Source organism: Centroberyx affinis, unplaced genomic scaffold (assembly GCF_046629955.1).
Source record: "Centroberyx affinis isolate AG114_WGS23_722 - 3 ecotype Tasmania unplaced genomic scaffold, CSIRO-AGI_Caff_v1 ptg001738l_1, whole genome shotgun sequence".
Lineage (NCBI taxonomy): Eukaryota > Metazoa > Chordata > Actinopteri > Beryciformes > Berycidae > Centroberyx > Centroberyx affinis.
Genome location: NW_027280142.1, coordinates 145371 through 173303, shown reverse-complemented (window position 1 = coordinate 173303; position 27933 = coordinate 145371). Strand labels below are relative to the sequence as shown.

Genomic DNA, 27933 nt, shown 5'->3' with positions numbered 1-27933 from the left:
TAGCAGACACTTGATGCTAATGTGCAGTGTTTATGGGGAATGTATACATGCCAAATGACCTGTCAACGCTCTGTGTTGATTTACACTGTCCTCCAGACATGCTGAGGTTTTTATGTCAACACACGTGTCGCTATGCTGCTGGAATGCTCACCAGCTCACATGAGCCTGAGCCTATAGACTTATTGGCAGCTGGCAAGTCCAACAAATGTTAGTGAGCCACTCACACTGTAATGCTGTTTCCTGGGATATTGTTAGACATGATTAAATATAATTATGTTTTTGAAGAGAGTGTTGCCAGTAGCAAAACTCTGTATTGCAGTCAATCCTCATGGATTTCTGTGTAAGGGAGCTTGAACCAGAATGCCTCTGGTTCAAATCCTTGGACCAACTATGGAGATATGGGCGAGAAAGTGAATGAATAATACTCCCCCCTCCCACACCATCTGCCGTCAAAGTGCTTTTGAAGACGAGACACCCAACTGATCCAGTAAAGGTGCTCAGTGGCCGTCTTGGAAGACTGGGGGCTATCCTGGGTAGTAGAGATATATTGGGCCTTTTATTGAAAATAAGATATTGGCCTGTCAGTTTCATCCACTTACAATATGATGGATAGGATACACTGTGTAATTGATCAATACTACACTGTTTGTCTATGGGAAGCCCTTAACCCGAATTAATTCTAATGTGATATCATATCATCACCATCATCATCATTGGTTAAAATGTTTCAGTGTCTCACAATCTAAATGCTGTTTCAGAGGGTTTTCCACACTGCTAAGAACAAAATTCTGTTGGGCATGAACATGGTAAAAAAATATTGTCTCAAAATAGTGGATATTGCTGGCTTCAATCCAAAAATAATGGTACTGTCACTGGCCTTCAAAAATCCATATCTGTCTAACCCTGTGTTTTTTCAGCAGAGCCTTGCTGAAAAAGAGCACACGTCAAGTCAAGTCAAGTCAAGTCATGTCATGTTTATTTATATAGCCCTTTGTCACAAGCATGTTTCAGAGGACTTTACAAAGAATGTGTCTAGCTAGGTCTAACTAAACACAATCAATGGTGAACAAAGTTATGTAGGACAAACATAGCAAAAAACACAAGGTAGGCAAGAGCAGATTTAGCAAGACAGACAATCTACCTATTCTACATAGCCTAACCTACCCCCTAGCCTTAGACCCTAAATGCACACAAGGAAAAACTCCCAAGAAAAACCTAGTAGGAAAACTTGGAAGAAACCTTGGGCGGGCTGAGGCAAATGGGGATTCCCCCCCCCCCCCCCGGGATGGCTTATCATGCAATAGGTGCCGGGCAAAACATTGACAGAGTCATGGGCAACAATAATGACAGAAGCAAACAGAGAAACTAAAAGAAGGAGAAGTGGCATGCGGCAATGACAGGAGGGTGAGGCCAGCGCTAGAAAACACACATGCTCAGCAGACTGTCCCTGGATAAATAAAGGTTAAAAAAAAAAACCTCATCTCTCCCTCCTCAGGTTTGAGCATGAACAGGCCCTGGTGCAGGAGCAGCTGGCCAGACTGGCCCAGAAAGAGAGAGAGGCTGCCGCAGCCACATGGGGCCTGGATGAGCTGACCCCAGCCCTCCTCATTGAGAGAGGCAAGACCCACGAAGAGCTGGAGAAGGCCAAAATACTGGTGAGTCATGCATGGAGTCATCCTGGGGCCATACCAGAGTTAGGCCTGCTCTCCACTAGAGGGCCTAACAGGACAAACTCATAATCTACTTTACACCACTGATTTGAGCAGTGAGTTTTACGACTGGAGTTGGCCTGTTTGGTCAAATAGGGAGTCACACTGGTGATAAGATCAGAGCAAGAGATTTAATTTATTTTTTGGTATCATATCTGTCTAATGTAGCAGATAGGGTACAAGTGGTTCTTTTGCTCGACACACCCTATTTGTATTTTCTGTTTCACACTCATTTTTGCTTAGAAAAGCTTCCCTCTTCTCTTCCCTCGGATTTGATCCATCATTTCAACCAATTCTACTCAAAGCTTGAGCTTTAGGGCTAATGATTAGTAGGAACACATTGAATCCAAACAGTGGCAGCCAATGTCCAGTCTGTTCATCAGGGGAAATGACATAATATCATAATATCAAGAAACATGAGCCACAAACACTCAATTCAAAAAGAAGATCCTGCAGGAACAGCCAAACTTAACTTCTCATTTCTGTCTTAGTTGGTTGTTCAAAGTAGTTTCCCAAACATTAACAAAGATGCCCTTCCCCTGTCAGCGTTGTCCACAAAGTTACAGGATATGATGTGATTTTGTCTATCTGTGTATCTCTGGGGACAGCACTATCTGTCCCCAGATCAGTGGTTCTCAACGTGGGGTCCGGGGACCACCAGGGGTCCTTGAGGGGGTCCCCAGCAAATTGATGAATTGTTAAACTTTACCATTATTTCATTTACAATAAGTAAACACAATTAGAGAATGTAGAAGAATTACTATTTTGATCATAGTTTGACTGTTATCTCTCTACTTACAACACAGATAGTCATGGAATTTTGGACAAAATCATATCAATATATCATAACAATAAAAATATTCTAAGATTTGGGTCCGAGAGACAAAATCTCATGAAGTGGGGGTCAGTGGCTCTAATATGGACTAAATTAGGGGTCCTTGATAGGAAAAAGGTTGAGAATCACTGGTTTAGATAACAGGGTAATATCTAATGTTGCCCCAATACCACATGTTGTAGTAATCTATGTAGGATTGTAAACAAGCATAGCATCCATATAACAAAATGTGGAAATGCATTTCACAAGACAAATGTCATAATGCACATCTTGGCCTGGGGAAATGGTTCAAGCTAACTAACTGATGTCACTTTGGCTTAACTTCACTTCTGTTCACTTCAGGCCACTTTTTTTTTGCAGAATGTTAATCTTACAAAATCTGTTTAAAATAACCGTTTTGTTCATTGTTTGACCGTTTTGCCACCATTTTACATTGCCACAGTAGTAGTAGTAGTTTTAGCTTGATCTTTGATCTAGTTCTGAGTGTATGTCTTTTTTGCGTTTCAAAGCTTCCTAGCTGTGTTTACCTAAAAATAGGTTACTTTCATGGAGGATTTTATTAAAGGGGAAATACAAATAAAAGGTTCTCCACAGACCACGTAAGATATTTTGACAAGACCCAAACTGTGAGCTCAGTACATAATTGCATCTCTATTTTAGTACTACAATGAAACCACTTCATGCACTAAATGCTCACTGCAGTTGGCTTATTACAATAAACTCACACATCCAGCACCAACAATTAGCCTCCTATGATATATCTGGCTATAAAAACACTTGACACTTGTGTAAAGTCTTCCATCTCCTCAGAGACATTTTAGCCATAAAAGCAGATTGTTTGGGGAATATTTTTCACCTCTCTCTTGTGAAGTTATTTACTAGTGAGTGCTAATTCCAATGACTTGTTGGCCGCAAGCTGAATGAACCCTTTAAATAAATAAAAGGGTGAAATGGGCCAAAAGAAAACATGGGAGAAATACCAACTAGAAATACTACAATTCATCAATTCAAAGTTATGAGGCAATGTGCTAAAATCAAAACATGACTTCATCAAACAATTATCCCATAGCATTTTTGTAAATTGCTCATTATTCAGCAGGATTGGTAGTGTCTTTTGTGGATTGCATGTTTATGCTATTCCTTCTAGACAGACCCTTTGTGCTGGTAATCAGCACCCTCTACTGGTCAGACATCGAAATAGCACTTTCTGTACCCAATTACAGATAAAATATCATGAGCAATGTCTGCAACCCACGTTTCTGTACTGCAGAGGACAAATCACACACTCTTTTTGTAAAAGTAGACCATCAACCACTTTGGGGAAAAGGAAAAAGACTGGGACAATCTGAATGTTGCTTTCTGCTTAATGTGAAAGTATTACTGATACTGACGCCCAAAGGCTTGATTCAGTTTACTGAAATCGATTGTTAAGCAAGAATTTTTGACATGCCAAATGTATTTCTTCATCACCTCACAGCTATCTTGGCAGGCAAGCTACTGGTGATTATCAACCAGTAGCAGGTGACGGTCATCAAACCACAGCCACTATCATTAATCAAAGTTTATGGAAATGCTCCTCCTGATTGGAGGAAATTGGCATTCATTGGCTATAATTACAGGCACCCCAATAGAGCTGGGTGATAGGGTTGAAATCAATATCATGATAATCATAAGGATTTTTCTCTATGTCAATATATATCACGATATGGTTCATGTATGCAAAATCACGTTAAATAATCAAATTAATGTTCATCTCATTGAACTGAATGGTAATGTTAGGTGTGATGTCAAACAAAACAGAAATATTCAAATAATATTCCTACCATACCTCATTTTATGAGAGTTTTTAAGTAAAATTTGCTTGTCATCATCAATTTAGACAGCAGAAATGTGTGTCACGATATTAAAATATCTTCATATCATCACGATATGATTCCACTGAAAGACGATAAACAATAATATTGAATTATCGCCCAGCCCTACCCCAGTGATGCATCTTAATGTGAGTATGGGAATACAGTTAAGATATGGGTCATGTAAACGTCTTTATTAAGTCATGCTGCTTTGGTTAAGGTTGTGTTTGCAGTATCATCACTGTGATTAGAAAGTACTGCAGTATTACTGGGAGGGTTGTGTGGACATGTAAACACCATGCTCTGAGCAAGCTTGTCCATCTGAGTTTTCAGTTTTTAAGTTATGTAACTTACAACTGGACTTCATGCTGTGGGTCTCTGCACTGAATAAATTGTGTGAGAGAGTGAGATGTGGGAGCAACATGAATGATAAGGGAGCAATATAGCTGCAGTTTATTAGAGGAGGGAACTCACTGATGGTGCTTATAGCCTATAGGGGAGCAAGCACGATCTATTTCAACAGTGTATATCACTCATCACAGTATGTAAGATTGGATGAAAAGAGGAATATGAACAAAGCCCTCTTCTGCTACGTATGTTAACAGCTTAAGAAGTGAATTATTCTCAGAATCAAAGTAAGAGCCATAATTTGATTGTTGTGTGCATGTGGACGTAAGTATTGTCTCACAACCAGTCCTGCTTTGTCCCAACCACTTGTAATGTGCATGTATCATACAGAATTTTGAAATAATTTCCTGTCACAGATTGAATGATCAGATTAAATGAGTGTGACAGTGGCTCAACCAGCAGTGTAGGGAATAAAAGAGAAGGGATACCCAGAGAGACTCTTGAGGATTTGGATAGAAGATGGAGTGAAGTGGCCATTTAAAAGCACACAGCAGCTTCTATATGCTTGACTGGCCGCATGATGCCGCCACAGCCCTTATCTCGAGCTGGACACACTCCACACCGTGATGAAGGGTTTACACCTAGGAGTGTGTGTTCGTGGGTGTGTGTGCGCGTGTGTGTGCGCATGTGTATGTGACGGTACTTGTCATTGCATGCAAGAGACATGCAAGAGTGTGTGTGTTGTATGTGCATGTGTCTGTTTGTGTTAACCCTGGAGGGAGTGTTACTGACACGTATATTGATGAGCAGTGATCTATTGCAGATCATTAATTTGCGATTCCTTCCTCTGTGTTTGTCACATACAGCATGCACCACTCACTTTGCTCCTACAATGAAACATGGTGGATTCCCCACAGCTCGCTTTCTCTCTCTCTCTCTCTCTCTCTCTCTCTCTCTCTCGCTCTCTCTCTCTCGCTCTCTCTCTTTTTCTCTCTGTCTCTTACAATTGATTTGTCCTGCAGCATCTTTTCGGTGTGCCAGCTAGCTGTAATGAATATTGAATGAAGCCATTGGCTTAGCTTACAGTGATATGGGCTCCCAACATTTAATGATGTCGCATCGCAATGAGACTCGACACTCTTTCTTCACAGCCTTGTTTTCTACTTTTCCTGACAGGACGAGTCAATACATCGTGTGTGTGTGTGTGTGTGGATGTGCGTTTGTGTGCATTCTGCCAGTGGTTGGACAGGGTAGAAAATATGTGTTGACCCAACTGTCTTTGATGATGGTTGTGTTTGGCAGGTGTGTGAGCGTCTTCATGTCAAGATGCAGACAAAAAGGTTTTGTGTGTGTGTGGTGTGCACGTGCAAAAAAAAGGAAGCTTAATGTTTTGCTGTGTACAGGTGTATAGAATAGAATTGGATGTGTGTGGGTGTCTAAGTAAATGGAAGGAGGTTTTTGCTGCATGGAGGTGTTGATGGAGTAGAATTATGTGTGTGTGTGTGTGTGTGAACTTTTGTTCAGGTGTTAATGATACTACACTCTTTGTGTGTGTGTGTGTGTGTGTGTGTGTGTGTGTGTGTGTGTGTGTGTGTGTGTGTGCGCACTCGTTTGTGTGTTTATGAACCCTAGAGAGCAGGGTGCTGGCATCTAACTTTCTCAGTGTTTATGTGAACCCATCTCCAGGGACAGGTGAGAAAGGAGGGGGGCCCCTTTCTCACCTGTCCCTCTTGTTCAATCTCACCTCTGACTTTCACTTTCCTCAACTGTTTTTCTCCTCAACTGTTTTTCTCTAACACATTCATTGTTCTCCAGCTTGACTTCTTCCTCCTCTCATATCTCACATGTACTTAAAAACCTAGAAAAAAAAACCTAGCTGAATTTATTCCAAACATGAAAAAGAAAGATGTGCTTGGTTTATTTTATTTTTTTTTGTTGCAATGCTTCAACTTTTGAGGACATTCAAAGTACATGGGAATTTGACTCAAGCGCTCCTCCACTACTTCAAATCTCTCCGCCTAGCAGGTGGGCTTCCCTCCTAGCTTTCCCGTTTCTGTCGACCTCACATCCACCAGCAAGAACGCAGCTGGAGGCTTAAAGGAAAAGTCTCTCTACCTCCCTCCCTTCCCCCGTTCCGCCATAAAACACTCCACTTTGAATAGTTTGGGAACTGCCTTATTTCTCAGAGGAAAAAGCAGACACACACAGACACACGCAGACACAAAAATACACAGACACACCCATGCGCGCACTCACACACACTCCCCTCACACTATCACACACACAAACACACATGTAGCCAGCCTATTTACCCCTGCACACTCCCAGCTCCCCAGCATGCAGGCTGTGTGGTAGTGTAGGGGTGAGGAGGAGGTGAGCGAGGTGTGGAGGGAACACCTGTCAGAGAGCTGAGCTGCTCCCCACTCTGCCTCAGGCTGCCTGTCACAAACACTCACATTAGCCATTTACTCCTGTCTCAGCACCAGCCGCCACCGCTGTGACTATTTTTGTGTGTGTATATATGTGTGTGTATGTATGTATGTATCTGTGTGTGTGTGTGTGTGTACCTGTGCGTGCACGTCTTCTGCGTTGATTTACCTTAGAGGAACGGGGGGGAAACTCCAGCTTGCACAGTTGAAAATGAGGAGCATTCACGTTTGTTCAATCCCTATATCCTCTTAACATGAATATTATCTATGCTGCACTAATCCAGTCCTTATCAATCATTAAAGCCTATTAAAAAAACAGCATATGTCACTGTAGTGTTTGCTTTTTTGTTCAGTAGAAAAATCCATTCCCTCCTAACACTTGATAATCCCCATTCCTTCTATGCCATATTTGTAAGGGTGGTATATAAATGCCTACACATAGTACACTGAAGCCTAGCATTGTGTATAGGGCAGGCTAACAGTTAAACCTTGAGTAAAGTCACGGAAGAGACAAGTTACATTAGCACCTAGTCTCTTCTCCTCTCCTTTCTTTCATTAACACCTCCTGTGTTCATTTTCTTCTCCCTGTCTATTCTCTCCGCCTTGGAGGTGTCATCTGTGCCGCATATAAAATGCTATTAGTATGCACAGGCTTTCAGTGCCGAACAACACGCACGCACAAACACACACAGGAACAAGCATCTGCTTTAAGTAATTGAGTTTCCAAAGCTTCCTAGATGGATGAGAGGAATAGGTTTTTGATACCTGTTGTGTTGCTGTGTGGGGGTTGCAGGTGAACGTTTGCCACTTGCCTGTTGTGGGATTTGCTTTTAGTTGCACATAGGAAAGGCATGTTGTCATCCTGTCTAGAGGGGAAAACTAATAGTGGACAGCATCATCACGGAGCGCCAGAGTTCCAGTTCAAATACATTTAGTACAACTTTTATCTTTTTAACTATGTTGCATGGGGCAATTTCAAGGACACAATTAAAAGGAACAAACATTAAAAACAAGACACTGAATAAACATATCACATGATAAAAAGACACAAAGACAGTCCAGAACAGTTGTCCATTTGCATATTTTTGCTGTTAAAGTGCAGAGTGTGAGCAGAGATCAGCAGTCATATGCATACACATGAAATTATAATTAACTGCACAATTTACAATTGTCCAGTTATGCGTAAGAACATTAAAAGTTCTTTTAGGTCTAGGACCTAATCAGCTGGATGCATTCTATCTTCCTCAACATGCTGGAGAGAGAGGGGAAAGGTTGCATTGCTTCTGCCCACTGAGCACATTGGCATGTTATGTGGCGCACACGTCTATGCCGAGACGCACACAGACAAACAGCTGTTTGTGTGCTATAGAGAGACAGTGGTTGGCAAGCCCCTGTCTAAACAGAGGCCCGCTCACTGGCTTTGTGATGGCGTTTCACAAGCTTACGTGTTGGCGGGCAGAGACCCTCCTGTGGCTATACCAGGGCATTCTACACATGGTGTGAACAGCTTTATTCAGTGGAATAAGTGTGGAGGACATTTGTACAGCTGCGTCTTGGTCAACACCCTGTCCATTCATCAGATATTATTATTGTTGGATGTGGCTGGGTCTTTTTCCAGGTCTGTGCTTGATTCTGGAACACAGGACCTGCGAATAGGAGGACTATGGTGATGGTCTTAAAATGCTGGATCATCAGTAAGTCTAGGTTGTTATGCTTGGAGACCCACATGTTAAACACTGATGGGTATAGCATTAATTGAATTCAATTCAAAGACTTAAAGCCATTGCAGTAGGGTTGTTCCCTTACCACTGATCAGCATGTAAGGAGAGGGACAAACTGGTGTACTTGTTTGCACAGTTGGTTACAGTCAATCAGGCTTGTGATGCGGTATGTTAGTGTCACAGCAGGGGGCGTAGTGATCGAGCTTCGCCCCCTAAGCCAATAGCGCCCCATTAGAGGGTGAAGACTGTGTGAAGTAGAATGATAGTTACGCATGGTAGCTCTATTCTATGATCACATGCAGAGCCCTCTAAGTCACCCTGCTGCTCCACGAGTCGCTGACATGGATGCAGACAAGGTGGATGCAGAGTGTAGGTACTTGACTTATATAAGGTGGAGCGTCACAGGGTTGTGTAGGCTCACCCTGATTGGCTGAGCATGAGCATGTACATTTTCAGTGCGCTGAGGCAACTAGATGAGTCGTTAAGCCAGTAGACCCTGTTAAAAGGCTCCACCTGTGATCTAAGCCAGTGCTTCTCAAACTTTTTCACGTCAAGGACCCCCAAACTGACACAAATTAGACCACGGACCTCCATTTGATAAGATTTTGTCCCAGGGTCCCCCATCTGATAAGATTTTTGCTTTTAGATGTTTTATTACAGAAAGTGTATGAAACCCATGACAAAATAGTCATACATTCTGTCATTGTGTTACTTATGGATGGAATTATAGTGAAAATAAGTTATTCCCCTTTTTGCTGGGGACCCCCTGGAACCCCCTCGAGAACCACTGATCTGAGTTACCATGCGCAACTATTGATTTTCAAATTGAGGGTACTGCTCAGTAAAAGCTTAGTAGAAAAAAGCTATGGCCTCCCAGTCTTGTACATTTCAAGTTTAATAGCAAAATTGGTAGCTCCACCATGTCCTGTGTATTGGTAAATGCTATAGTCGGATGATACTTATTTAATAGGAATGTGAAGAAATGTGAAAATCATTTCAGATGGTGAGGGAATCCCCTTGCTGTGAAGTCAGACATAATAACTTTTTTACCACATCAACACCTCTGGTTGCATGCTATGGGTTATTGATTGGGCTAACTAGTCTAGTATTTGGATAAAGGAGCAAGCTTGTTGTGAAGTGATAAGGAAACATGATGTAATTCCTCTAATGGTCACTAGAAGGCAGTGTTGAAGCATGTTTCATTTGCTAGGGGAAATAAAGGAGGATGGATGCGTGCTCTGCACAGCAACATGTGCTCCTGGGCAACATGTTCTCCCAGCTCTCATTCCTTATCCTCTATATCTCTCTTTCTCCCTTACTGTCTCTCTCTTTTCACCCCCTCTTTCCCTGTCCCTCTTGTGTGTGTATGTGTGGGGCAGGATGAGGAGAGATGAGTCACAGCACAGCGTTTGACTTGTCCAAAAGAAAGATGATGAAAACCAGCACGAAAACCCAACATTCATTAAAGTCAGACGAGATCACACAAACACTCAGACCTCAGCGGCTGATGTCACACATGTTAACAGTATTACCCTGCTGCAGTGTAGAGACACTTGGCAAGGATGGAAATGTTGTGTTTTGCAGGGATTGAGCCTGTGACCTTACAGTTACAGAACGCTCTCTCTAGCCACCCTGCTGCATCTAAGACACAGCCCAGAGCAGACTATAATTCTCTCTAGTGTTACGTGAGTAGATCTATGTACTGTTGGATCAGCACACTCCTAATAACCTTCCTATTATGGTTCCCTTTAGATTTTCCTTTAGCTCCCTGGTGACATAGACAGAGAACTGAAATGTTGATAATCTTAAATATTATCTCAGCAGTGGCATTTTTGAAAGAAACTGTATCACATTGACTAATCATAGATTTGAGTTGCAATGTGAAGGCAACAAACAATTTTAACATCCCACCATTCTTATCACTGAATTTGGACAAACTGGCCAATGGCTGTGTCAATCTGTCAATTCAGATCACTTCAGATGCTTTGAGTGTTTGCTTTCTAGCACCATGGGCAGGATGGTTCAAGTGTATTCAGCCAATCCCAAAATAATATCTGGATGAATTTTTTTTTTCTTTTGACCCAAGTCTACAGCATATACCTAAAATAAGAACTGTGCATCCGTTGTTTTTCAGCAGATTATAGCACATAAGCGTTGAGCAGATTACCAGACAATACAAATCAGACAGTTGAAATACAACTCTAAGCTTGTCACCCGCTGACCTGGAGGCGGCATCTTTTATCGGCCAACAACAGTGTGCGTTCATCCGATGTTTATTCATCATCCCTTACATGTTGGTTGCAAATGTAGACACACATACAGGTACATGCACACGCATACACAGGCAGCATCTCTATTACAAAACCACCACAGAAATGAAGGATTCTCCTCTTTCTAGAAGCCCCTGACTGCATCACATCTGTGTATTTGTGAGCATATATACATGTGCGTACACAGCGAACACTATATTTGTCTGTGTCCATCTACCAGCATCCTCTTTCTCCCAGGGAACACCTGTGAGAGAGGACTGAAGAGTCATTGTCACCAACATTATAGCAGGCAGCGGCTGGGGCAGCCAGCATATGGCAGCATTAGGCTAGCTAGCTGCTGGAAAATGTGGACAGGGACAGACTATAGGAGCTGAAAGGCGGAGAGGAGAGACTTGGAGCGTGGTAATGGATTCAGATGTCTGACTCCGACAGCCAGCCAGCTAGATAGCTAACACTGCTTGTTAGCCAAAGACAAAGAGGCAGAGAGAGGAAGAGAGGGAGCAGTGGACTCAGGATGGGAAGGAGAAAAGAAAGGAGGGCGGCGTGCAGAATCCAGGAGAAAGAGAGAGAGGCGAGAGAGAGATGAATGAAAAAGAAAAGTTATGGATTGAAGGACAAAGATGAGAGATGGTAGTAGAGTGAGAGAGGTTTATGTTGAAATTGAGTGGGCGAACGTCAGCCCTTGCCATAGTGATGGCTTTTAAATCTGCAGGTGTGACATACTGTGGAGCTGCACAGAAACACGCACGCACACACACACACACATACACACACACACACACACAGATACACGCTCCAAATATCTCTCCCATAGGAACTGGCAATAGGCAATACAATAATGCCTCAGACACACACACACACACGGCTAAACCAGTTGTTATCAGCTAGTGTAATCACAGACTTGACATATTTTCTGCATGTAAAAGCAGCTAAGCCCTTTGAGCATGCACACACTCACACACACTCACACACACACAGCTCCATCGTCTCAAGTGACGGTAATTGCTGACGAGCAGAGCGCACACTGGCTGAGGAGATTTTGATCGGTGCAGAGCAGAGAAAGAGGGGGGAACGCCTAGCGCTAATCCTGCCGGTCCAAAGGCCAAATGTGTAGGAGTGGAATACCTCTCCCATCAGAAAGCGGTCATAATGTAATGAGACAGTCGGACGAAAATTATTGTCTAGCGGAAAAATAACGTTTCCAGATGTTTGTTCCTATACAGGGAAGTAACGTTTAGTGTTGTAGCAATGGGTGAGGTTTGTTCAAGTTGCATTGATTGGGGTCAGATTATCAGTGGACAATCTTGTAAATCCCATGTCATTGAAGTGGATTTGATTTATAGGGCAGTTTATCTGCTTTAACAGTATGAGGTTAGAACAATTGATCTATTGAGTTTTTTACAGATTGTGAATCATATCTCTCATTTATCAAGAGACATTGAAGCAAATTTGTAAGGAAAACATCTTTGATATGCAATGTAAAACATTTCACCTGCAAAATATATACAGTATGGGTCTAAAAAAGCATATGGCATACCTCTTTCATGTTTTGAACATATGCTTTTTTGAAGAAGTATTTCTGCATGTTGGAAGATCCGAAACATAGGGCAGTAGTAACAAATAAAGCCCTTCTGTTTCTGCCTGTGGTATAGCCTCATTTTACATAATTATTATATCGAGTTTCGGGGATATAACCCGCTGCCGCCGCATCCACCGTCTTGTCCGCCGCAGATCCTTCGTGTGAACACGATAACTTGAACAGTTTTTATAAGAATCTTTGAAAATTTGGTATGGACATTGATAACCCCTAGAGGAAGAACTCTATTGATTTTGATGTGTTTATGATTATAATCGGTCTGATGGTGGGGCTATAATTAAAGGTCAAAAATAAAAAGTTTAAAGGGCTGTATCTCCCACACCGTTTGTCCGATTTACATGAAACTTGGTACACATGTCCACCTAACTGTACTCTACAAATTTGCCATAAGGACCCTCGGTCCACCTGGAAAAATTTTTGAGATATTTTGGATTATTTGAAAAACAAATTTTTAACATCTCCTCCTACACCGTTTGACCGATTACCACCACAATTGGTCAGTAGCATCTATCGTCCTACGCTCTTTAAATTTTGTTCATAGATTGTTGGTATCTACTGTAGTTTTGAAGATATTAACTCTTAAAGTTGTGAAGGAGGCATGGCCTTTAAGCTAAATTGTTATAACTTTGTGGTAGATGGTCCAATCATCATGAAACTTGGACAACATGTTCAGATATAATGAATGAACATGTGTGCAAAGCCATTCAAATATTGACCAATAGGGGGCGCCACAAAGGCCAGAAAACTGTATCTCCTAATCCAATTGGTGAAATTGCATGAAATTCGCTACACATGCTCTAGGACCATGTCCTAGGCAAAATCTGAAGTTTGGTGTCATTAGTGAAAGTGGGCATGGCCTATGACATTTTGGTGTATAACTCAAACAGAATTTCACCAATCGCTATGAAAGTGGTATGGTAATCATGTTCCAACCTTTATGTGGAACATGCACACCAATTTCCATACAGATCCGACCAGATTTTTTAAAGATTTATTTTTGGTATTTTATGCTTTATTGGACAGATATAGTGAGAGAGAGAGACAGGAAGGTATGGGAGAGAGAGCGAGGAGAGGACTGCAGGCTGGATTCGAACCTGGGTCACTGCGGGAAGGACTGAGCCTTATGGTATGCACTCTACTCAGTGAGCCACCAGGGCGCCCCCAACAGTGGCATTTTGAGTGTACAGCTAGACACAGTAAAGCCAATACGAAGTTGGATATTGATATTGATTTAACTTGCTATTATATTGTTCAGTATCAGAACTTGATAGCTTGGAGCCTGATTGCTCAACAGCCTAATGTGACAAGACTGACTGACAGTAATCTTAATGCAAACTTCCATGTTTCAGCTCTGGCTGCTGTACTGGCATGAACCCAGCCATCACCGCTTGCGGCTATATTTAATTAGTAGTTAAATTTATTATTGAGCGTTAAAAAAAATAGTTAAGGTACATACCCTTTATTGTTGGGGAATGAATTGAATGGCTTTTTATTACATTTGACTTGATGGGGCCTTCGAGGATTGGGGAATTTCAGGGATATACCCTTGCTGTCGGCCCCCAATAGCATCCTAGTTGTGTTTGGAGACATTGAATCTACTGTCTTGGGCTCTGGTATACTCTAGTGAAAGTTATAGTTTAATTAAAGCATTTGGGGGGGGGGGGACCTTGATGTGAAGTTAGTGTCACATTTCCTTTTAATGTGATTTTTGAAATGTAATCATAAACATTTAATATTTTGACATTTGGACTGTTAACTGTCCCCTGTGGCTACTGGCTACCGTTCCTACCTGTCAATAAAGTAGAATCCAAGTGTCAAATGTAACCAAGTGAAACTGTACAGGTAGTCAAGTTGAAAACACTGTCTGGACATGTTCCTGTTGGTGAGTTTAAATTGCTAGACCTAATCAGAACCCAGTTGGGTCAAACTGCTGTAGTCAATACAGTTTCTCCTGAGCAAAGAAAGCATTTTGAAATTCATTAGTAGAGAAGTTGGATCTTTGGACTTAAAAGTTTCACTTTGCGGAAAATCACTTTATTTTAAGCTGAATGCGAGAAAATCCTAATTGGACCAAATGAGTTGAGAAGATGCCAGTGGTTATAGTTTCTCCTCTCCTCCTCCATTCTCAAGCCTAATCCTCAACCTAGCCGCCCCCCCCCCCCTCTCTCTCTTTCTGTCTCTCACCACCTTCCCTCTGTTTTTACTCTCATGTTCTGTCATTTCGTCCATCTTTCCTACCCTCCCACCACTACTCTTTGTCTGTTTCAATTTACATCTCTCTCTCTCTCTCTCTCTCTCTCTCTCTCTCTCTCTGCCAGTCTATGGTGGGGAAGCAGACTGATGATTAAGTGTTAATTCATTTAGCCTCCCCCAGCTATGTGAGGAGAACACACTTTTAATGAGCAAACAGCTAGACTAACCAATTCATGCCTCTGGTGTTTCTACTGTATGTCTAGAGTGTACATGTGCGCTCGTGTGTATATGTATGTATGTGGATGCATACAGGTGTGTGCAAACCCACGTGTTTGTGTGATGATGCATGCATATGTATTTGAACCTGCTTTCCAGATAGAAGCTGTGCGCATGGAGTGCATGTGTGTGTTTCTGCATTTGTGAGTGTGTATGTGTGAGAGAGAGCAGCAATGTGATATTTTGACTCCAAGTGTGTCTGTGGAAATGCACCAGCTACTTGTCAATGTAGGCTTAACCTGTGGAAATCACCTTGTATGCACTTTCGCTTTTTCAGTTCCTGTTTGCATTGTGGTTTAGCATTTGTTTACATTCGTGAAGGACACAATTTTGGGGGCATCTTCCTGATACTGAGTTGCAGCCCCTTTTGCACAATGCACATCTCGATTGTCTCAAAGCTTGTCTAACTCATCTGCTTCCTTTTATCTACATCTCCTCCTGATTGGTATAGATTTTACCCAGATTCATCTCATCAGTGAGCGCGTTTACATGCACACTAATAAACCAATCATAGTCCACTAAGGCAATTCCCAGATTATTCAAGTGGTCGGATTCAAGTCGGATAAAGGCCGTTATCGCATTATGAGAAACCCGATTAACACAGCTTGGTTTTTTCCCAATCTTTTGAATTATTTGGCTCATGTATACCCTTAGCCTGTTTTCTTTAGTTTCTTTTTACATCTGTGCATGAGCGCAAATGTAACTGGATGTGCAGCACCATGTTCAAAATCCAAAACAACTGGCAGGAAGTTTGAGTTCTACGTCACTTCCTTAAGAAGAGAAATCCAACTATGACTGAATCATGTAAACCATTTTCCCTGTTATTGCATTACTAGAGTGCATGTAAACGTGTCAATCAAATTATTGCCATAACCTGATTATTCCCAGCTACCGGGTTAATAATTTGCATGTAAACACACTTAGTGTGCGTCATGAAAAGTGTCCCTAATATTTTGTACATTCAGTGTATGTCACGATGTGTATGTACCTCTGTTGAATGTTAAGTACTTCCTTACAGTATGTCAGGCATTCTAAGTGATACAGTAATAATAATAATAATAAACTCTATTTGTATAGCACCTTTCATACAAGAAATGCAGCTCAAAGTAGCATAATATAGGTGAACTCCATTGTGTGTATGTGTGTGTGTGTGTGTGTAGGTGTGTGTGTGTGTGTGTGTGTGTGTGTGTGTGTGTGTGTGTGTGTGTGTGTGTGTGTGCGCGCGCACATCATTCAGCTGGCTATGGATCACACAGTGTGCCTTTTGAGAGCAGTTCCACACAAACACTGAGGAGTTTCAGCCAAACATCAACATAAACCGTACGAGGGCTGGGGTGAGAGCGCTCAGCTGTACCAATGGCATTTATTACTGGCACACATGATGAATGTGCTTAACGTAGTAATTCCCATAGAGATATGACGGGAAGAAAGCTGTCAGTGAATTAGCTCTCTATTTTCTTCTGTCTGCCTTTTTCTGTCTGCCTCTCTCTCTCTGTCTCTCTCTTTCTCTCTCTAATTACAAAGCCAAATCAGGAGTTTGACTGCACAAACTGTGTCTGCCAGTGACATTCTCAAGCCTAATCCTCAACCTAGCTGTCCCCCCCCCCCCCCCCCTCTCTCTCTCTCTCTCTCTCTCTCTCTCTCCAGTCCTTACTCCAAGTAGAAAGCCACGCCAAAACCTTTCCTCCCCAAACACACAGATTTATTCAAATGTGGTATTTGCATAATTCAGCATTTACATAATTGATTTCCAAGGAAGCGTTTCTCTCCATGTGAGGTGGTGTTGGAGACCAAAAGGTCTTGTCCTCTTGGTGTGACATGCACACACATACACACAAACAGTACGTTTTTGTCACTCATTTGCACGTACACACACACACACACACACACACACACACACACACACGCACAGTCATAGTGTCACATTCTCTGTCTCCCCCTCTCTCTCTCACTCCCACACACACACAGACACACACATACACATACACCATGCTGCCAGACCATTGGGGTTTCAAGTCTAAATCAGGCATGAAGCGTTGCCAAGCTGGTGCATCTGGTGACCCTCATGGTACAACCACAGCAAATATGATTCAGCTCAGCACAGAAAATCAAATGTATTGAGATCCTTTAAATCTGTGTGTGAGTGTGTGTGTGTCTAGCAGGGGCATCAGCAGGCATACCCACCCATACCAGCCCACTGCTAAGGGACCTACAGGTTGTGTGGTGGTGGAGTGTCTAGTATCTGCCGACTAAATCCTTCGCTACAATGAAAATGCCATTGTCTGGGGATACAAAATAATTGGTTGAAACTAAAACACTTTAACCCACAGTGACAGAGACATTGCAGTTGTCCCAGAAGTTCACGTCAACATGATATATCATATATTTATTTATTTATACATCTTATATATCTGTACAACTAGTTATTGCTTGGTTCAGTCACTAGTACAATGAATTCAGCGAGCTGAAGTACCATTATATGAAGCATAGTACATACAGTATATGCCCTTTTGGTGGATGCTTTAATCCAAAGCACCTTGCAGTACAATGCGTGCATACATTTTTAGCATGTGTCCCTAGTTGGAATCAAACTGGTAACCTTGACAGTGTTAGTCAATTCATTAAGCTATAGGACCAAATAAACTGTATTGTTTGGAATTGCTGTAACATGAGATATTTAGAGCTGCCTTTACAGACATGGATTCAAATTAAACTCACACTAATTCAAACTTGTCAGTTTAGATTTCCATTGTAAAAAAAAAAGTCCTAAACCACGACTAGATGCTATGTGTAACATTTTAACCTCAATAAATCATTACCACATTAATTTTGAGGCATTCATATATTGCCATAAACAAACAAAACCATCACTGAGAAGACTGGCAGCCTCTAAACTGGATTTTACATTGTGTGTGACTGGGTCAGATTTAGCAGAAAATCAGTTGGATTGCTTTATGACACATAGGAATATTGCTTTTTTCCCCCCCTATTGTCTCCCAATTTTGTCATTGCCAATTCCCATTGTGCTCCATGGTCCCCGTCGTTGCATGACCCCCATGTCAGCCTAGGAGGGTGTAGACTACCACGTTTCCTCCTATACACATGGAGTGTCCAGACTTTTCTTTTCACCTGACAGAGAGGAGTTTTTTCAGGGAGGGGAATGGCCTTTTCAGATTGGACGCAATGTTTTTCTATCGGAAATTTTCTAGCCACTTGGTGGACAAAACTCGTCATTTCGCTGTTGCTAGCAATGGTGATGTACTGTATCTCTCGCTTGCTAAAAAGCATGCCCTAGCATGAGCGGGACTATAGATGGCTTTGCATTGTTAAAACACACCTGTTATTCCCTCTTGGTTGGAAACCTGTTTCCAAGATAGGGTTTTCCTGCCGAGGTCTCTATATAAACAGAAACTGGTGTTGTACAATTCAGGGAATTCAGACACAGCCAAGTCTCCGTTTTTCCTTCAGTGCCTGGCTGGCTGGGTGCCGCGTTTCTGTTGGCAGCATGGGGCAGCACGCACCACAAAAGTTCAACTAGGTTGCACTTTGAGCACAAACTTGCTTGCACTTTGCTTGGTGCAACACAAAGCCGTCGTTGCACAGCACAAGCCATAGAAAGTAATGGGTTTCAGGGCACAGGGGTGCCGTTGCCGCGCCCTAAAAGGCCTTAACACGCATGGAGGTCTATGCTAGCTCCAGCACATAGTATGTTTCAACTTGACATTATCAGGGGGGCAAGTAGCAACATCTTGTGGACTCTGCATAGAGGCCACCAATCATTTCCTCATGGTCTCATTTGTTTACAGTAATTTGCTAATACAATTAATCACAACACAATTCATTTGACAATGATATGTTAATGTTTAAAAATGCTACACGTAGCACCTTTACTTCATCGTGGTGAAAGTGGTCCTTTGTCTATTTGGAATACTTTCGAGGCCATATGTTTGCTTCGTCAGTTGATCCAGACTCTGGGTGTTCAGAGTGAAGCTGCTGACTGGTCACCAGGGAGCCACAGTACTACCAATGGATGGACCTGAAATGCCATTGTCCGCTATGGTCCATGGACTGCACCAAAGTGTGTGTGTATGTGTGTGTGTGTGTCTGTGTCTGTCTGCGTGTGTATTCCTGTATCTCAACAAGCCCCTCCATCTCTCTTCTAGAGCGTATCATCTATGTAAATGGGCCCTCCACACTCCTGTGAGCACTCTGTTGGGGGCCACATACACAAATACACACACAGACACACACATATACACACTTTCAGTTAGGGGCCAGCCACTGAAGAGTGGGGAGGTTAAACAGATGGCATCGGCTGTATCCGTTACACAGATTATCTAACGCACACACACACACACACACACACACACACACACACACACACACACACACACACACACACACACACACACACACAGACACACAGACTGCGACAACTGGCTGTGTGAGCTCACCTCATTTAACTGAATGGTGTTTTTATGAGGCATGGCAACATTAGAACCGCCCACTGTTCTAATCTATCCCTTTCTATTCTGTGTCTAATGCTGGACCGGGAGCACTTGGTTTGACTAAGGCTAGACGCACCCAAATGTTTGTGTCCTGTGGGTGTGTATATTATAGTGCTTTAGCTGAGCGTTATTTCATTTGATGATAGATGTATTGTAACACATAATAGTGCACTTTATGACTGCATTTGCTAGACACAGACATACAGAGGCCTATAAATCAATCTATTCAACGGATAGTCCTGGTCTCAGTTCTGAGTCCTGTTCACAGACATTGTAAAATACCCAATAAACACACACCTGTGATTGAGTAACAGTTAATTTAAATATTAATGTGCCAACAGAAAATAACCACTCATACCTGTAGTAGAACTATATTGTGGAACAATAAAACTATTATTTATTACAAAAAAAGATTCATTGAATATTTATATTCACTTTTCATTATCTTGATGTGTTGCTGCCATTTTCTGAAAGCAGTAACCCACTTGGAAGTTGTTATTTACAGAGATTTTAGAACAACCTAGAGGCATTGTTAGGCCTGATGCAAAAGTGTCTTGTTGCTTATTGCTTAAATATGGTAATTCTTCATCTTGCTTTAAAATGTGGGACATGTTGCCACAGGAATTAATCTGGACCACTTTAGCCATGCATTAAGTTTATATTATTATACAACTTTGTTGAATACTCATTTCAGATTGGTCAAGGCTAGGTGTGATCGTTGTTTCACATAGCAGACCACTGTTTCACATCTATCATAATCATAATCAACTTGCAGTCAAGAAGTCCAGTTGATTTTATTGTTGTTTTTTTTATCAAATTAGCTCGCAACACCTTGTGCCAAAAAGACGTTATTCCTTGTTTACTGCAGACAGTCCTGCTGGACTGTTTTTTTGGTGTAAGCTTCAGTGCTACCATGCATTATGTCCATTTGTTTGACCATGTGTATGCACTGCTTGTCTTGACGTACAGTGGCTCAGTTGGTAGTGTAAGTTACACAGCTGGGCTACACTGTGTAACCCAGCTGTGTAATTTCTGTTATTATCCAAAGTTACGTTAAATTGGTCAATTACCTGTTCCCCAAGAAAAAAAAGAAGCAAATTACAAAGCAGTATCATGATATATTACCTCTTCACTAGATGTTTCTGATATACAGTATCTGTGCTCTAATTAGCTAACTTCTTCATTCTGTTGTGAAAATGTGACTTTTATATTTCTGTCCATTGTAGGCTACCATAAGCTGTGCCAGAGAGTTGTCAATGTTGTTGCAATTCCTTTGTCACGCATACTGGATTTTAGCCCTTCCCATAATGCTTTGCTTTACCAGTTGTTCCGGTCAATACACTGCCTGCCGACTGCCGTTCACTTGTACTGAAGCGAGTGTAATACTGTTACTGTAACTTAAAGTGACTATAAACAACTAAATCAGTGTTAGTATTACTTGCATCGGACATTTCCAACTCCGTCTCGGCTGATCTTCTTCATTAACAGTACTTGGTGTTCCACTGACGAGTTGGAAATGTCCGATGCAAGTGATATTAACACTGATTTAGTTGTTTATAGTCACTTTACTAAGTTAGCTTCCTGCACAAAAGTCAATATTTTTATCATAGCCTACCTGTCTCACAGTGAAAACATGTGAATGTCAACATCCTCTTTCTCTAGTTCAAACAGAGAGGAAGAGAGACAGCTGGGTGCGCATTGCCCTGTGGGATGGTTAGACAACACTGAATGATGTCAGTCCAGGAGGCTGCCATCTTTATGGACCTGGTCCACTCAGTCCCCCAGATCTGCATCTCTGTAGATCATGCGTTACCACGACAACAGCAAGGAAAACAATGAAAGTCATGCTGAGCCATAGAACGATTTTCATTTGAGCATGCAAATACATTAGCAATCTACCAAGCTAAGTAGTTACTTACATGGATGTTGGGACATGTGTTGTGATGCATTGTGAGAGTATTGGAGACCAGAATTACATCACACACAGCAGTAGACATCTGGCCTATTAGCTCTTATCACAAACTAACCACTAATTCACAACCTAACACATGTAACTTATAGTTAATGCTGTTGTTTGAATGAGTTTGCTTGTGATTGGCTGCACTAACCTTGTTCCCTCCTTGTTCCTTTTTTCTCTTCTTTCTTGTACTGCTTTGTTTTCTTCTCTCTCCTCCCACATGTTCTCTCATTCTCCCCTTCATTTCTGACTGGGCCTATTTCCCTTATTTATCTTTACCACTCTTTCTCACCCTTACATTTTACATGCTCTTTTCACCTCCCTCCTTCTCTCCCTTTTTACACCTGTCTTTTTTCATCCCCCTCTTTCTTTCTATTACCATCTCTTTCAACCCCGCACCTTTCTTATACCTTCCACTCTCTCTGTCTCTCTCACCCCTGCTCCTCTCTCTCCTAGCCAGCAGAAATGGATGCTTGGGTAAGCAACACTAGCAATGCTGGTGCCTCTTTTTTTAAACTCTCTCCCTTTCTCCTGTTCTCTTTCTCTCTCTCTCTCTCTCTCTCTCTCTCTCTCTCTCTCTCTCTCTCTCTCTCTCTCTCTCTCTCTCTCTCTCCTATTCAAATGTCATGTTTTCATTGTGCATTAAAGCGAGGCTGTGAGTGTGCTGCCGCCACTATTCCACACAACAACACTTTGGGAGGTATTCAGCTAGAAAATTACACATCATCTGTGCTGCCGGCAGAGGTGATTTTACACACACACACACACACACACACACACACACACACACACTCAGACATGCACACACAGCCCTCAAGCATCAAACAGCTGCTGCAGAAAGAAAAAGTGTGTTAGTGCAGTGAACACAGTATAGGGATTTGCAGGTGTGCTCTTTGGGGATGCATGTGCCTGTTAAGTTAGGATAAGATTAGATTGGATTACATTAAATGTAACATCAATATATGTGTGTGTGAGAGAGTGTGCACGCATGTGCCTGTACAGTATACACACCATATCAGTTCAGAGCACATAAGATCAGTGGATCTCCCAGGGAAGATGCTGTTGCTCCATCTGATCCATATCACACACAATAATGCACAACGCGGCTACAGCAATCAGTCACCATTATACCATGACATAAAATAGTGGTGTTTGTGTGTGTGTGTGCGCGCGTGTGTGCGCGCGTGTGCGCGTGCTTGCCTGGGTGCATGTTTATGCATTTGCGTGTGACTGTGTATATTTATTTGTGTGTGTGTATGTGCGTATGTGTATCTCACACACTTGGCTTTCTATTTCAATGCTACATAGGTCTATTTGCCCCATTGCTCCCTGTCGCATGCCCCGCTCCCAGCCGTGCTCATGCACCATATCATGTTCACACAGCCATGGCACCAGCTCGCTCATTACCCTTATTGGTTGGAAACAATGTGTGTTCATGTGTGGCCTAGCATAGTTTGATACTCATATCAATACACAGGCTCACACGAGTAAACCCATAAGACTAAAACGTGTACGTTCCAGAGAGGATTCAGCCATCATATGCACCCCACGCTCTATATATCCCTTTATAGAGCGGTGCATGTTTGCCGTCATATGACTCAGATTGTACTCCTGTTCCGTGCCGAGGTCCCGCTTTGATCAGCTCCATCCTCTCCACAGTGTGACCAAACTCCTGACAGATGAATGGAAACACTGCACTAAAGATCCTTGACCAGGCCACAGAGTTTTCTACACAGTATATGCAACTCACTGTCACTCAATTCAGCTCGCTTATTTAGTTCAAATCAAATCATTTTAATTCAATTCACTTGAAACTTTGTCCCCTGAGGGTTTTAATGGAATGTGCTTTAACAGAAAGACATTTGAAGTCATGTTCTCACATAAAGAGATTGGGAACAAACTGTCATTGCACTATTGTGATTGGATGTTTCAAAATGAGATGGATTAGTGATGCACAGTGAGTGAAGATATTGAGCTGATGGCATGGTAAAGGATCCCCGTAGTTTGCTTGTTAATTACCTGTACTGATGATGCTAATGCTTGCCAGTGTCTTAAATTTGCATCATGCATATCTCTTTTGACTATCCCTCTCTTTCATTCTGTTTTTGCAGCTCTGCTACATCTCTCCATTACCCTTTAGCCTGGCTACATCTATAATATAATTTCAGTTAATATTTGGCATAAATAAATTCAAATTTTTTTATTCCATTTTATGAATTTGTGTAATGACATTGACTCAGCGTGTAAAAACAAGTTGGCTCCATCGGGGAAAGTCAAGTTACACCTTCAGTGAACCTTCATTCTTTAAATGAACATCCCCAGTGCACCTAGATTACTGATTTTAAGATGAGCCGGCGACTTGTTTTCACCGCGAAGAATCTTGTTTATCTCTTTGACGTCTGCCTCCTATCTTCCTCTGCTTGCATGCTGCTACGCCATGGCCCAAACAGTGGGCCTTCTTACAGCCAATCTGCCATCTTGCTGCCTGTCACAGTTTGGCACAGCGGGCATATTAGAGCGTTTCACCTCATCCTAACGCCAACCTCGCCATGTCAGCCGCTGCAGCCGCCGCGCCAGTCACATGCCACCTGAGTGGTCTTGTAAGTTCTGATGCATGAGAAGGACCCACCCATTTTATGTACACATTTATCAATTTTTTAATAGCCATTTCTTTCATGGGTTTTACTACATCTGTGGTGTTGATGTGATGTACTTTTCATGCTGTCTATTCATAGATTTGTGGTATATCCATAGAGTAGTGGATGTAAGGGGTAATACACGATGATGGAAGGAAAAATAAGAACCCCAGACGTGAAGCCATAAACACACACTTGGGAGTGTATTATTCCACTTTTCCCATGGCCACTTGAAAAAATTATATCAGTGCTGCTAATTCATCTTTTCTAGACTAAAATATTATTTGTGCTTTGCTCACTGCTACACTGCTAAGATCCCCATGTAGCTTGCATTTTTCTTGGCAAGTACTTGGTAACCATCTATCGCTTAACTGGTGCCAGATGATGCTAGCATGTCTGTTAGCGTAAATTCTTTGTATATGGGTTCATACATTTTGCAACAGCAGAACGTGTTTACAAATTCTTGTGATGCTAGTGCATCACCTGATGGCTCAATGGAATGCTTCCATCTTTATAGCACATTAATTGACAAAGGTTGAATGACTGTGAAATGTATTAAGACCTGCCCAGCCAGTCAGAATTGGGTATTCACACAGGCCATGCTATAAATGAGCATAGTACACTGTCATCTGTTAATAAGAACGTCTACCACAGCTGTCATTTATTATCTGCTTTTTCTTTTTTTACTAAAATCTGCAATGCTTGTCTTCTTCTGTTTTGTTTTCTTTTTATTCTTGTTCTCCTCCTTCTTTGTCTTCTTCTTCTTCTCTCTCTGTCCTTCATCTTTCTTAGGCCAGACAGCTGGAGAGGAAAGAGAAGGAGCTGGCCAGCATCTCCGCCTTCTATAAAGAACAACTAACAACACTGGAGAAGAAGGTAAGGACCATTTTCCTTCCTCAAAACCAGAACTCATCTGAAAGGTGTTCATTATTTTAATATGGTGAAGCATTCCTAGTTCAGTGAAAATAATTGTTGGCGCATTCATGGTGCTCTGTTATATTTGCGATCGTAAATTAAGCCAATGCAGCTGTTTCAATAAGTAGTGTCTTATTTTTTAAATAAATGTGTACTTTGGTAGGTTCTGGTCCTATAAGATTTGAAGAAGGCTTGCATGAGGCCAAAATGAGGCCAAGCTGTATAAATAAGTAATTTTTTTTAAGTTTACAGAGGAAATGCTGCAAGCACTTTGACAAGTTGACGTGTATAACGGGAGACCTCACTAATGAGATAAAAACATCCTGTAAGCTTTCACTGAAAAGCAGTCTTCACACATCAGAAATATCAAAACACGTCTTAAAGTGGCATAGTACTCACCCTGCTTGGAGTGTAAAGTCTCGTCGAGACGCCAGGCACTCTCCGCTATCCTGGAAATGTCAAGCCAACAAACCAGTGTCAAAATGTAGATGTAAATTAATTGAAAGTTTCAGCAGGCAGTTGTGAGTCACGACTCGCTGTTGATGGACCAGCACTTGAGAGAGGTTTCAGAATGGCATCTCCCAGAGAGTGCTTCAGTCGCCTAATCAAATGTACCATGCTTTTTTCATCACCGTGTCCTTTTGCCGACAGCCTTGTGATCTTTTCACACACACAAAAAAACAAGAGGATGAAATGGTTTGTTGTGTGCTTTTAAGAAATTATGACCTGCGTTCCATCTCAGACTGCCTCCACCTGAGCACTAATGCGTCGTTGATATTTTTCACCCCATAAAAGCCACCGGCGCAGTGGCTTAATAAATGTTGCTTGCTTTTGACACAGTACACTTGGGCAGATTTGTTAAAAGACAGGCTTTGTAAGGAGCAAGGTTGGTACGGGTGTGTGATTCAAGGGCAGAGCAAAGTGCTTTGTGCTCTTAGGGATGGACAGAGGCTAGGAAGAAAGGACAAGAGGCAGGAGTGTAAATGGAGAGAGTGAGAGAGGAGGGAAGGGAAGGGAAACGGGAAAAGAGAGACAGCAGGCACATGCAAACATGCAAAGGACGAAGAGGAAAGAGGGCATGAATACCCTCATTGGCATTTTGTGATATACTGTATAGACATGAGCTGAAAACAACACACACAGTAAAGCAATGAAGATTTCATGCAGGGGTGAAATGGTGCATAAAGGTTATAGTCACTCATATTTTTCTAGGTAGACGCACACACACACTCACAGACGTTTATGCTTCCCTCAAACCCACACCTCTCCCTGCAGTATTCAGTAGACACTCTTTGGGACTTGACTGACTCCCCCACCCATCCCTCCCTCCCTCCCTCCCTCCAGTGGGGCCCATCAAGCAGACCAGGGGACCTTATCTAGTCCCTGGCACTCGCCTCCTTTAGGCCTCTGAGAAAACCTTTTACATAGCCAAGTTAAATGGAAGGCCCCTGTACACCGTGCAGCAAGCAGCGCACGCCGCCATGCTTGACGGAAGAGACTGATTGGCAGAGGAGTGGAGGATGCTCTATCTTTCTCCGCTCGCCGCCGCAGTCCCTTTTTCTATCGCTTTTTTCATCCCTCGCTCAGGAGCTGACCTGCATGCGGATGAGGGAGCGAGAGAGAGAGGCACTGAGAGAGAGAGATAAAGAGGCTATATGGACTGTGCATTAAACAGACAATCTATCCAGAGCCGGCGTCCATCTCTCTCCCTTTCTCCCCGCTCATCTCCTTCATTTTCTAATCCATCACTCCATTCATCCAGGCATCCTTTCATGCCTCCTCTCCTTTTTCCTGCCTATCTTTCTTCCTTTCGTTCTCTCATACCTGTTGCAAATTCCAGTTGGGCAGAAATAAATGGCCACTTAAAACTTGAATACTGACGCATTGACATCTGTCACATCCATAAGCGCAAAGACACGAATTGAATGCCAAGAGTAATATGTTTCACTTTTGACATAATTTGTGATAGAGGCGTGTCCTCAATGACACTTGCCACAGTTTAGCCTCCTTCACCATCAGTATTGTATCAGATCCTGTTAGTGCAGAGCGGAAATCTTTAGCTGATGAATGCTATTGTCTGAGCGTGCATACCAGTCAATGCCTTTATTCTTTAGATAGACTCAGAGGTTGGAGCTTTTCCCTAGAACCTCATTGATTTTTGCAACTGCATACTGAGATGCACACTCAAACTCAAAAACAAGCACACACACACACACACACACACACACACACACACACACACACGTACACATGCAATTGGGCTGTTTTGATGTCTTGATGGTCTGAAGCAAAGAATCAAGCCAAAGGTAAGGCCAGCCAGATTAGAGGGAGAATCCACTGGTAATTGGTGTGTGATCTTCTCCTGAATCAACATTTTACTCTGGCTTAGCAGCTGCCCCTTAATAGGCTGATAACTTGGCTGCGCTTGTGTGTGTGTGTGTGTGTGTGTGTGTGTATGTGTGTATGTGTGTGTGTTGACTCCCTATATGAAACACGTACAGACACAAAATCACACACTGGTGTCCAGTTTGCCAAAGGGATGAAAGGTGATAACAACCCACAGTGTGTTTGTCTAAAGGCTCTGGATGCTGTTTGAGTCCACTACTGACACAAATGAGAAAACAGCTTGTGTGTTTGTGTGTCTGTGTGTGTGTGTTTATTGTGACAGGTTTGTGTGCCTGCTGTC

The 27933-nt window shown here is 42.2% G+C and overlaps 1 protein-coding gene across 1 annotated transcript in view; it reads left to right on the top strand.

Moving 5' to 3' along the window:
• The window catches only part of chchd6b (coiled-coil-helix-coiled-coil-helix domain containing 6b), a 61084-nt gene that overhangs the window by 2232 nt on the left and 30919 nt on the right, over positions 1-27933 (top strand). The window contains exons 4-5 of the mRNA XM_071528914.1: positions 1496-1655; positions 25125-25208. Of these exons, the coding sequence (XP_071385015.1) occupies positions 1496-1655; positions 25125-25208 (244 nt within the window). The remainder of the gene's footprint in view (positions 1-1495; positions 1656-25124; positions 25209-27933) is intronic.